The following is a 13,195-nucleotide window of genomic DNA, read 5'->3' as shown; positions in this document are numbered from 1 at the left end:
TGCCGTCAGTGTAATATTGAACATCGGGGTTCTGGATGGGAAAATCACGAAGATCTGGTCTACTTGAAAATACTTCATCCATTACTTCCAAACAATCATGTTGACTTTCAGTAGGTTGCGGCAAAAGGGTAGCTGGATTTAAGGTGTTTACAGTCTCTAAATGCACTCTTGGGTTTTCACACAACATTGCTTGATACTTGGTCATACGGCTGTTACTAAACCAATGATTTCCTTTGTAATCCAACAACGTCTGTACTGCATGTGGGACTCGTACATAAAGTTCTTGACCCAGAGTGAGTTTATCGGCTTCAGCTACTAGCAGGGCGGCTGCAGCTACGGCTCTTAGACAAGGTGGTAGTCCGCTGGCCACTGCATCCAGTTGCTTAGACATGTAGGCAACAGGTCTTTGCCATGATCCCAAGTACTGTGTCAATACTCCCACAGCCATTCTTCTTTGCTCATGTACATACAGGTAGAATGGTCGTGTGTGATCAGGTAGACCTAATGCTGGGGCACTCATCAAAGCCTTCTTCACATCTTCAAATGCCGTTTGCTGTTCTTGGGTCCATAAGAAGGGGTCGTGCTCTGTACCTTTGATGGCTGCGTACAGAGGTTTTGCCAGTATCGCATAGCTGGGAATCCATATCCTACAGAAGCCTGCTGCCCCCAAGAATTCTCGCACTTGTCTTCTATTCTTGGGTATTGGTATTTGGCAGACAGCTTCTTTTCTCTCTGGCCCCATAATCCTTTGACCTTCAGAGATATGGAATCCCAGATACTTGACAGTTGGCAAACACAACTGAGCCTTCTTTCTAGACACCTTGTATCCTGCCTTCCAGAGAATATGTAGTAGATCGTGCGTTGCTTGCTGACATTTTTCTTTTGTAACTGCTGCTATCAACAAGTCATCTACATATTGTAACAATACACATTCTCCTGGGATAGACTCGAAATCCAGTAGATCTCGACTTAGAGCTGAACCAAATAGGGTAGGTGAATTTTTAAACCCTTGGGGCAGTCTTGTCCAAGTCATTTGGCGTTTTGAGCCCGTTACAGCGTTCTCCCATTGGAAAGCGAAAATACATTGACTTTCTGTGGCAATTCGGAGGCAAAAGAAGGCATCTTTGAGATCTAAGACTGTGAAGTAAGTAGCCCCGCCCGGAATTAAAGCAAGCAGGTTATATGGATTGGGTACAACTGGATGTATACTAACAACCGCATCATTGACTGCTCTCAAGTCCTGCACAGGTCGATACTCATCTGTACCGGGCTTTTGAACAGGCAGCAATGGGGTGTTCCAGGGGGAAGTACAGAATTTTAGGATACCATACCGTATGAACTTATCCAGATAGGATTGAATGTTCTTCTTAGCCTTCTGCGGGATGTGGTATTGTCTTAGGCTTACTGGATAAACCCCAAGTTTTAGTTCAATTTTTATAGGTGGAATATTGCGGGCCAGTCCTGGTGGGTTGTTCTCTGCCCAAACTCCTGGTATGTTGAACAATGTCTCATCACTCCTAGGGTTTTGGCTAGTCAACACTGTATAAAGTCGCCACTCTTCTTCCTTTGGTACGGATAAAGTCATAATACCTGAAGGTCCATTAAACTTTAAGGATGTTGTTCCATTTGGTAGGAACGTAATCTGCGCTTGTAATTTTGATAGCATATCACGTCCCAGCAATTGGACTGGACATTCAGGCATATAAAGGAATTGATGTTTTACTACGTGGCCTCCCAATGTACAGAGTCGACTTTTAAGAACCGGTTTTTCAGCACTTCTTCCAGTTGCTCCTATCACAGTAATAGTCCTTCCAGATGGAGGAGCAACTAGATTAGTCACCACTGAATGTTCAGCACCAGTGTCGATCATGAACGCACTCCTTTTTCCCCCTATTGATACATCGACCATAGGCTCCGCTCGACCAAGGGGGATGGAGCCCGGTCGGTATCAATAGTCCTCCATGACCGTGTCAGCCAATCCTACAAAGTCCCTACCGTCTCTATCGCGGGACCTTTGCGCTGCTGGAATATACCTGTCTTCCCTAACACTTCCTCTGTTCCCATTACTCCCTCTATAACCATTACTCCCTCCGGGGCCTCCTCTACCTCTCGCTCTGCCTCTAAAGTTTCCGTAGCCTGCCCTGGGTTGGTCTCTCTCGTACTGCTCTCTTTGCGGACATTCGTTCCTCCAATGCCCTTCTTCCTTGCAATACGCGCATTGATCCCTACTCAAAGGCTCCCTACTCCATCTATTATTGCCTCTATCTGGGCCCCGTTTATCTACGCCTGCGATCGCTACCGCTAGCATATCAGCCTTTTTACGCATCTTGCGCTCTTCCTCTTTCTTACTTTCTGTATCCCTGTTCATATAGACCTTATTTGCTACCTCCATTAGTTGGGTGATGGACATACCTGCAAACCCTTCTAACTTTTGTAGCTTGCGCTTAATATCTCCGTATGCTTGGCTGACAAAGGCGGAGTTAACCATTCGGGAATTGTCTGCGTCTTCCGGATTAAAGTGGGTATACAAGCGGTATGCCTCCAATAATCCGTCATAAAAGACACTGGGCGCTTCATCACTTTTCTGGATCACCTCAACTGTCTTCGACATGTTAATGGCTTTCTTTCCTCCTGCTTTCATGCCAGCAATTATAGCGTCTCTATAGGCTCTGAGTTGAACCATATCAGCACCATTTACGTTCCAATCGGGATCAGTGTTGGGATAATGTGTTGCGGCCCATGCTGCTGGATTAGCTTGGTTCAAAGCACGGGCTCTATCCTCTAGTGCTTTTATGGCTGCTTGATTTATTCTTGTCCTTTCCTCATTGTTAAATAAAGTCATTAGTAACTGCTGGCAATCAGCCCATGTCGGATTATGCGTCTGTACTATTGAGGTGAACAGATCAGTCATAGCTTGTGGTTTCTCAGTATACGAGGAATTATGGGTCTTCCAGTTTAAAAGATCGGTTGTGGTAAATGGGACATATACGAAGACTGGGTCAGCGTGTGCCATTTGACCTGCGGCATCGATATAAGCTGACCCGGGATTCAGACGAAGAGGCATCTGATAGTGCTTTAATTGTTGGGCACCAGTCAACTGTCGGGTTTGGATGGGGCTACGTAGAGAGGCGTCAGTCATGGGTTCCGGTCGGGGAGAGATAGGGTATGGGGATGTGGGAGGTTGGTTTTGGGAAAAGGTCGTAAATAAAACACTTCGAGCCGAGCTAGATGAAGCTTGACCGGAAGTCTGAAGTGGCGCCAAATCAGGATATTCGTTTCTAATGGGGGTGGGTTCTGGTTCCGGAAGGGGAGATTTAGTACGAGGGGGGGTGGATCCTGTACTGGAGGAGGAAGCGGAAGTGGATGGGGGTAAAGAGGGGAGGGCTGCAGGACTTCCTGCGTTTGCGTCACTTCTTCTTAACGGAAAGTAAGGGGGCGGCAAAGGGATCTCGGACTCAGGGGGCGTGTCCAAAATGGGCCTAACACCAGTCCTAGTGGACGAACAAGTCCTAGCTACCATGAGGCGACACTGCTCCTCGTGGCATGTCTGGAGCCATTTTGGCGAGTCATTTACGGCCTGTCTCCAACAGTCAATATAAGGAAACTGGCCGTAAAGTTCAGGCCTACCTGATACAGCCACGTGTAAGCGCTGTACCAGAGTTAGATCCAAACTGCCACGTGGCGGCCATGCCGCAACCAAAGTAGGCCACTCCCTAGTGCACAAAGTAACTAAACGCACAGGAGACATCTTAACCCCAAAATCACAAGTTTTGAATCCCTTTTTAAAATTCTTCACCATACAACCTAAGGGATCCGGAATCGTTGACTGCGACGCACCCATACTTAACAATGGAACGTCGTCGACAACGAATACTATACACGCGTACTATTCAACAGTCACACCCGTTTCCTCTGGCAACAGCACCACGTGGTACGGTTACCAAGTGAAACGTACACAATAACAATAAACACTCAGGGAATTCCCGTACACACACAGCTGTTACACCAGTCACTATATAATCAATATTATGCCCTTTGGCGTAACTATACAGTCACCCACGCTATAATTCTCTATATACGAATTACCCGTCTATAACACACCCCAGTAACATCGTCTTTTACAAATAGCGGTTACAGTACGGTTAGCATAGGTCAAAGCACAAGTTAAGGTCACAATACAATTATTAGTGGTTATGGTGTTAAACATGCAATGGACAACAATGATTAGTACTTATATACAGTGTCAGTAAATATACAGGGTTATGGTACCGTGCACTATAATACAGCAACACACTATTAACACTCTCGCTAGACGGCTGAGCTCGCGCTATCTAACAAGATATACACTTTACTAAAACAATCGTTAACACATTTACAATTCCCAACTAAACTATTGGCCAGTACCTTGATGGACTACCTAAAACTATATACACCCGTTTTGGTTAGCCACACTGCCCAATCACCACATATATAGCGAGCTAGAGAACTGAATTTACACAGGCGCCTCTTAGTCGCACTATCAAAAGTCTAGTGGGTTCCAAATTTACACGCCTTCCCACTTAGCCCAGATAGGATGAGAACTAGCGAACCGAATTTACACAGGCGCCGCTTAGTCTCCCGGTCTCTCCGACCTAGCGAACAAAATGTACACCCTAGAACGCTAGTCTAGACAAGACACCGGTGTCCGGCTAGGGCTATTTACACCAGGACCCCGCCTGACTAACCAAATCAAACGGTCTGACTAAAGAGCGTTCGATCGAGCGGTGCGCCTTTGCTCCTTCCCTCCGACAGAGGGGGCAGATACACAGATTCAAAAACCCCTTTGGGCCTACCGCACAATCGGTATACCCCTAGTGGGTCCTGCCGTCTAAAACAGCAGTTGTCTTACCTCCTCGTTCCTGAACCTGAGTTCACACTCATCGACGGGGACACCCCAGCACTTCTCACGTAGAGGCCGATGATCTCCTGGACAACGGCCCAGTGGCGCCGAGACGAAGGGAGGTCCACGCAGAAGTTCAGGGGTGCAGCCGTAGAGAACGTGGGCAAAGATAGACCGTCTCACGCCTCTGCCTCTCAGCTACCGTTGAACGATGAGCTTCCCGGCCAATGCACCAAATGATACCGGAGAAACTGACGGAAGCAAAGCACAGAGAGATGGACACAGGTTTCTTCAGGAAGGAAGAGATTCTTTATTGGATCACCGATCGGGACTCAGAGGGACTAGCGTCACCAAAATACCACAAGTTCTGAGCCCCGGACAATAGTGCAGGCTCCTTATATAGGCATATAACTCCTCCCATATTAAGCTCCACCCGCACATTCTCTTAACCAATCAACACAAATAAGAATTAACTTCCTGTTTGACCGCATGGCTTGTCCAGCACAATGGAGGAGGGGAATACTATATCCTGTATTCTTGCACATGCTCCGTACACTACTGATCGTATCTTGCCTCGTGCAACCAACTGATCGATACGTCAGCATATGCACGTACACATGCCACGTGGTAATCTCGGCCTACTAAATTTATTTTTACCGAGATTCCACCACACTAACATATTAATTGATAAACAGAAAATTAAATACTGTGGTGCTGGTGAAATAAGTGCCCCTGTAGGTAGCTTCAACCTGGGGCTGATGATCCTGCTGGCTGGAAGACTGCCACATTAGCCACATCCCACTGGTGTGCCGGTTTGGTGGAGTTGGCCGCTGTTGCAGGGGCTGAAAGTCCCATTGAGTGTAGGAACATATCGGCTTCCGATGCCAAAGTCAGTCAGATGCGTCTGCCATCTTTTTCAGCTATCAAGGCTCTCGGGATGCCCAGTTGTAGGTAATGACGGCTGACCGTAGCTGTGCTGTCACCCCCTTCAGTGATGCGCGCCATTGCAGCGTTGCTTGATTTGGGTCCTGAAAAAAAATTAAAGAGTGCTCCTCAAAGATAAAAGGCGTTGTGCCCCTGATTGCTTTCAGTAGTGTGTCTTTATCAGACCTAGATTTAAAGCATAACATGACATCTTTGGGTTTCAGGGTGTTGGCATTGGGCCTTCCCGGGATTCTGTAGAGTCCATCTAAAGATAGTCCATTCTCCTGTTTAGGTGTAATTGCAGTTCATTTAAAACTGTAATAATTGCCCTTGCAGGGTTAAGGGGCTTGGGAGCTGAAGTGTTCTGGGTGCCAATAGTGTCCCTTTAAGAAACACATGTTATGGAGGCCTGGTATTTAGATTTTGTGTTGTCCTTGTGGGTATCATCAATTTTTATAAGCAAATGACATCTGTAATGGCACTTGTGAGCTAAAATATGTGTGGGAACTAACCACAGGGCAATCCATTCTCAATATTATTTTACATTTTGTTAGTCATGTTTGTAAATGCACTTGGCTTATTGGAGTTTGCATGAAATCCTGAATTTGGTGAATTTAAGTAGGAATTCTTACTTCTCTGGTAATTACCCCAATTAAAGAAGAAGAAAATTGAAATGTAAAATATCTTTTAATTTGTTATTAACATAATTTTTTGTCTGATGCACCATGCATCCGATAAATGTACGTTTTTATAATCTGTATGTACTTTTATAATCAGTGACTGTTCTGCAATTGAGAAATTCTCTGTACCCATATAAGAACAATGTTAAAAATGTATCTCCCACTTAGATTTTATGTACTGTGAAAGTTTTATTTATGTACTGGCTAATGTGTTTGTTTGTTTTTTGTTGTTGTTTAAGTGACTTGATCAAACATGTGGCCTTTAAAGAAAAAATGTTGGCAATGTATTTCAGTTTTATGAATTTTCCCAAAAGTTCTCATCATTTTTCTTTTCTAATTTATGATCTTCCCATTCCCTACATCTTTCTCTTCCTTTTTTTTTTTTCTTTTTCTTCGCTCCTTTATTTGACATTAATTTTTCCTCTCTGAAGTCCGTCATAACTTCACAGCAACAAAATAATTTATGAAATCTTCTTCATTTTTCTTGTTTGAGTACTGCATAGACAGCGTTCAAACTTACCACTTGCCGCTAGACACTGGTGAATGGAAATTGAAACCTAGTGAGTGTGCTATGGGTCTTCCAGGCGACTAATGCTATCTGATCAGAAGGGTAAAACGTGAACTTTTAAGCCCTCATATAGATATATTATCCGTGCAGTATAAAGATATAGAAAGAAAGTATGTAACAAAGTTACAGCAAATGTTTGTGCTTTCACCACAAATCCCCTGTCTATATTGCATCTGCACTGAGCTCAGTTCAGACAAGGAAGTCCGCAGAGCTTGTACCGGTAAACACGTTCCTGGGGACCATGTAAGTAAAGGAAGATTTAAATGCCTGGAGTGCGCTGCCACCCTTTAATGTAAGTAGGCAAACTGTTTTTCAAACAGTTTGAGAACCTACCTGGGATCTGCTGGGTGTAGTGATGTCCTATATTGGGAGCCAGAATCTCTCTGTATTGAACGAAGCTAGGCAGGGCAGGGCAGGGCTTGGCTTATTGGCAGAGTGATCATCTGACACACTGTAGGTGAGAAGGCACCACATGGCAAGGCCTGGCACAGGAGATGTAACAGGAACCCCATGAACCTTCTGGTTTTGAATGGAGGAAGTGACCGACGCCCAGCATTTTTAAGTGCTTTGAATACTTGCCAAGGGGTACCAGGTTGCTCTTAGAAACATATGGCGATTGGGGTGTTTGTTTAAGCAATTGTCAGCAAATTCTATTTATCACATCAACTGAATAGAATTTCTGTCTCAGCTGGTGTCAGGTCTCACAGCTCCATTCACAGTTTTGTACGGTGTGAAGGACATGTCACTGGGTACACCTTTATTTGTCATGCACACACTGTACAAATATTTGACCAGCCAGTAGAGGAAGTTTAGCTTTTCCCTGTGGGTTGTCTTGTAATAGCAATCATTTTTACAAATTGTCATCGTTATAAGTGAATTTGTACAGGGAGATAAGAAAAGGGGACCTCCTTGAAGCATCACTTATGAAAATGGTAAAAAAAAATGATGGTGCTTGGTGTGTCCCTTTAAGGTAGGGATTGAAAATCAAAACCCATAAAATCTCAGTGTTTTTTGATTAGAATGCTGTAAACAGGTTGCTGCTAATAATGCACACAAGGTCAGTATGTGCGTACCAAAGTATCTTTAAAATTACCAGTTTTTCCAATTCTTTTATCAAGGGATTAATTAAATCCTTGTGTATCTGGCTGCTTTAAGTCATGTTAGATCCATTTTACCGTTGGAGTGTTTGTTGTGAATGTCTTGTTAAAACATCATTTCAATTACACTAAACAAAAAAAAAAAATCTTGTTTATCTGCAGGACCGATGCCTCTGTGCCATCAGTCGTAGAGTGACGGCCATTGCTGTAACATCACTAATCTGAGGCGTGAACATTAGGACCACTTTAATGGTAAGGAAATCCTTTTCGTTAGTGATGGAGATCACTGTCTGGTGAGTGACTGTGCACAAACCCATCAACGTCTTCATCTGTTAGAAGAGAACCTATTTCCCGCATACTGCAGTGTTACGTGACATATATAAGAAATGCACATTCAGATGCCTCTTCCTAAACATTTATTTTTCAAAGTAAAAAAAAAAAAAAAAAGCTTCTGTCTGGGAAAGTCGCTGATGAAGTGCTACTTCGGAGAAAGAATTGTCTTTTTTATCCACAGAGCATTTGATAGAATTTCCCCAACTCTTACCTGATTTGAGGCACTCAATCACAGATCAATGAGCATTAGTCTGATTCACTGCTTGTAACAGCCATTATAGTAATATATCCAGGCACCTGAATAGGTGGCTGCCCTTGGCTACTGCGTCATTCTTATGTAGAAAAATAGTGCTTTGCAGTGAATGAGGTTTAATGAAGATCAGTCATGACATTTAACAACATTGTATCTTAGCATTTCCTGACCTTAGTTACTGCAAAGTTTTTAAAGTTTAATGCTTAAAAGAAGATTCTGGCAAATCATTTGTTTACCTGTTGAAAGCATTGTGCAGACTTCTCAAAGTGCTGCAGTTTAGGTAACTGTCAATGTTTCAGTTAGACAGACTGCTACAAATGCAACCACTTCACAGCTAAAACAGGCACACTGCAATATAGGTTGCATGAAGGAGTTCAGACCTCGTTGGCATTCTGAAAATCTGCAACACTGTCCCCTGGATATAGCTTCAAGCCGGAGAATTGTCATAGTATTCGTAAAGATATATCTGTATTGGATATATATAAAAAAAAAAGCATATCAACTCGCTGGTAAATGTGGTTCTGTTCAACAACACCCATGTAGTACAGTTAGTAATTAATATTGTTCCAGTTAATGAAAAAGACAGATAAGCCTGTTGGTGTGGAGCGGCAACAGGCAGTTATAGTTTAAATAAAATAAATTGTGTGTATATATATATATATATATATCACATTGGTTGTTAAAGCAGAATTTTAGGGGAACTCTTTCGGAGCCATTTGATAACATCTAGGGCTTTTCAATTAGCTAAAACTTTCTGCTGAGTGAGTACGTACTGGTCTATAAGTAATAATGGTTACAATGCTATTAGTTTCCCTTTAAGAATTTAGTAGATGACATATTTTTTAGTTCAGAACATCAACATTGTCAGTGCAGTTAATTAAAGAGAGAATTGCTGGTAATTTTGAGATTTAGATCTAAATAGCTGATTTAGAAAAAGTAAATTCTACATGACTGTTATGACCTAAATATTGGAGATTTTGACCTGGAATTTGAGATTTCTAGTAATTTTCACTTGAGTGATTAACCCTGTGACTCACCACAATCGATTTTATCCACCAAACTGGGAATTATGCGACTTGAGCAGGACTTTTTTGGACCACAATTGCTAAATTGGAGAATATTTTTAATTTGAACTATTCTTGCCTACAAATTGTACTGCTTTGTAAATGTTCCACAGTTCAGTTTAATAAATAATGAATAAAATCCATGTTTTAAAATTGGTCACTATGGAGTCTAGCTTTCTTTTCTTTTTAACCCAATTATTTTCCATATCTCTACAGGCTCGTTTGTCCTATATGCGGATAAAATATCTCTTCTTATCATGGCTGGCTGTATTTATTGGCAGCTGGGTTATATATGTCCGGTACAATTCCTACACGGAGCTCTGCAGGGGACATGATTGTAAATCAACTATAGTAAGTATTCTTTTATCTGTGACTTTTGTATTTATTTTTTCTTCCTTCATAGAGGTATAGAACAATTTCGAAATGGCACCATTCATTTTGGCATAGCTTTTTCTACGAGATACCAATGTTCTACAAACAGATCTATTTTGTCCACAATGTCCTAATTGGATAACTGCATTTCATTAGGTCGGGTGGCTCTAATACCAAATGATGATCTGGATGAGAGCTGTTTTGAACCAATCCTCACTGTCCATATTGGAAGACTTGTTCAAAATCCAGTCAACTGCCTTCGTGAAATAGACAACCAAATTCTAATCTTTACAAACTGGGGAACTAGAGTTTCTACTACCAAATTAATAAAATTGCCTAATTTCTTTTCATTCCTGGGTCGAACTTCCCATGTGGTTGGTACCGGTAATTGTGATGGCTACTTGTAGTATTTAATAATGGGATGTGCTTGCAAAGGATAGAGGGGCGAAAATAATGAAGTTCTAGAGTTATTTTCTATTGGGAAATGGGAAAGTTTAGGGAATGTAACCGTACAGAGAATTTGGTTACTCACATTGTTTGCAGAATTTAGAATCCATTTCCAGGTGCATAGTTGGATACTGGAAATCCTATTGTACAGCATTGTTGAATATGCTGATGCTATATAAATATTACTACTAATAATATTCTTTGACAATATCAAGCTGCTGTCTGTCGTGAATGATAAAATCGCTTAAGTAGATTAAGATTCTCGCCAGTCCATAATCACTGGCCATGTATCCTGCAGACTCTGGATGTTAAGGTTTTGCTGACCGTAAATTGAGTAATTTGATAACATGCGTCCTGAGGCAGGCTGTTAGAAACTTTGAGAGACTCCAGAGTGAATTACATAGTATCTGTGGCAAGAGCACAGAAGACTTGGTACAGGGTGCTCCACTGGCATCAACCTGGAAAGACCTTTGCTAGAGCAGAATTAACACTGCTAGCATATATAGTAATAATACAGTTGGCAGCAAGTGCATAGGGAAATATATCCATTTCAGAATGCCAATTATGTGAGGCAAGGCTATACTGTTGAATTATATTTTTGTGTGTGTGTATACACAAAAAAGAAAATTGGATGAGGCTTGTTCTTTGTAGTTTCCTATACTCGTGGATTGCTTATGTAATACAAATTTTATTTGTGAGTCTTTTTTTGAATCTCATTTTCAGATGTTGCTCATCTCCAAGTCGTGGGTGCCCCCTCCTATATCTCCCCTATTCGCCCTACCATAGTTTTGCCCGAGATGAAATTAAATATCACTGTTCCAGACAACTCCCCAATTTCACTAATGATGTCATTAATTCATTTATATTTATAACATGTTCACGTTGGCAGGAGATCATTGGGAAGCATTGCTGAACATCAAGTATGCAAACTACTTTTCATAATATTTTTTTGCCATGTTGCCGTAACTTGTGTGGGTTACCCCATTCTGTGTGCCTTTGCGGGATGGTGGTTACAGTGTCTAATGGGTGTCCTGCTCTCCCCCTCAGATGCCTGGCATGACACAGAACACAATTAACACATTTTCCTGCAACACCTTGATGTAGTCTGGGAATTGGGAACTCCATGATTAATACAAACCTGCTTCTTTCTGTACTTGCTACTCTGTCACGGCAGTTCTACACTGCAAACAACAATGGGTAGGCTTTACCCCATCTGCCCCCTGCTGCCTAGCAGGTGCTGGTTCCTTTTCACTCAGGGCTAATTTCACAAACAAAACTATGCCTATTACTCTTTGCATGTCATTTAAAATACTTGCGCATGGTTGTTTACCATTACGGTGTTCATATGTATTTTACTTGTACTTTGGTAATGGTTTGTTTCTTGTTTTGTATTTTTTTTGGTGGTTGATTATCATCACCTGCCCGGGATGCTCGTTCTCACTCCTAATCTTTATCCTAGCTATAGGGCCATTGACTCACCACATCAAGTCTCATCCCGTTTGATTCACTCTCTAGTATATCTAGATCTCCACCTCACAAAATCCCCTTCTGTTTTGATTAAGGAAAATCACTCCAAAATTAGGTGAAAGGGGTGAGACTGGAGGTGGCATGACTGTGCAGGGTCAACACAATTAAAATAATGCCTTTGTCAGTATTTTTTTTTTTTAAGCTCTTGGGTTTGTTGGCAGTATTTATTCTGCAACACCCTCTACTCTATTGACACCACAGGGTTGTGACTGGAGGATTCCTTGCTAAGCCCTTTTACCAAACACCATCTCTTGTTGGGACCTTTATCCCTCTTCCACTAAGATGCTCCAGAGATCTATATTGTCGCTATTTGTATGGCATAGGTTGATAGACAAGCTTGTAGATCCTTTCCCTTAGCTAATATTTTCCCTGTTGACAACACTCCCTATGGTGTCCACCAGGCCTACATCTCAAACCAACATTAAGGGCCGGTATCAAGCAGATTTAACAGATTGTAGCCAATTCTCAGTCCACAATGTAACATCTGAAAACTCCTGTAGGACAGTCGTAGGTGAGTAGGGCAGAGATGCAACCACATATCTAGCAATGCCCCCAATGGGTGAACCTGCCCCACCCACTGACAGCCTGCCTGCTGACCTCAGCTTTTTAGAACTATGTAGGGAGCGCTCCCACCATGGTTCTTGTGCCCACTGTACAGCCTGAGTACATATAATGCTGCCCCTGTGCTGCTCATGTGTTGCCCAAGGACAGTTCCCTTGTGAACCCAGATGTGGGTCACCAGGGAATTAGTGGGGTTTATCCCGGCCCCAGGGGATCACCCCCATACTTTGTCATCGGCCCCCTGCAGCAGCATTCTGCCTCTAAAATGGTGGCGATTGTGGACAGACACACTCCAATGGCTCGATTATCTCTTAATTCTCTTCCATGTGAGTCATGAATACTGCAGAGTGGCCATCTGAACCATTTCCTACATGCTGCCAAGAAAGGAGAAGTCACCTTCTATTTAGTTATTTGCTTTCTCTTTCCGCACTATCAGCAATTCATTCTATTTTAAGCATGCCTATTTTATCAATCTTGATTTCTCAGATAC

At 42.5% G+C, this 13,195-nt stretch overlaps 1 protein-coding gene across 3 annotated transcripts in view; it reads left to right on the top strand.

Annotated features, from left to right (window-relative positions):
* The window catches only part of DIPK1A (divergent protein kinase domain 1A), a 103,557-nt gene that overhangs the window by 63,841 nt on the left and 26,521 nt on the right, over nt 1-13,195 (top strand). For all 3 annotated transcript variants that reach the window (XM_063428399.1, XM_063428402.1, XM_063428401.1), the window contains exons 2-3: nt 8,311-8,400; nt 10,015-10,149. In XM_063428399.1, coding sequence (XP_063284469.1) covers nt 8,398-8,400; nt 10,015-10,149 — 138 coding nt within the window. In that variant the 5' untranslated portion in view covers nt 8,311-8,397. The remainder of the gene's footprint in view (nt 1-8,310; nt 8,401-10,014; nt 10,150-13,195) is intronic.

Source organism: Pelobates fuscus, chromosome 7 (genome assembly GCF_036172605.1).
Source record: "Pelobates fuscus isolate aPelFus1 chromosome 7, aPelFus1.pri, whole genome shotgun sequence".
Classification (NCBI taxonomy): Eukaryota; Metazoa; Chordata; class Amphibia; order Anura; family Pelobatidae; genus Pelobates; species Pelobates fuscus.
Note: the sequence above shows the minus strand (reverse complement) of the source record. Positions and strands in the feature narration are given on the sequence as shown.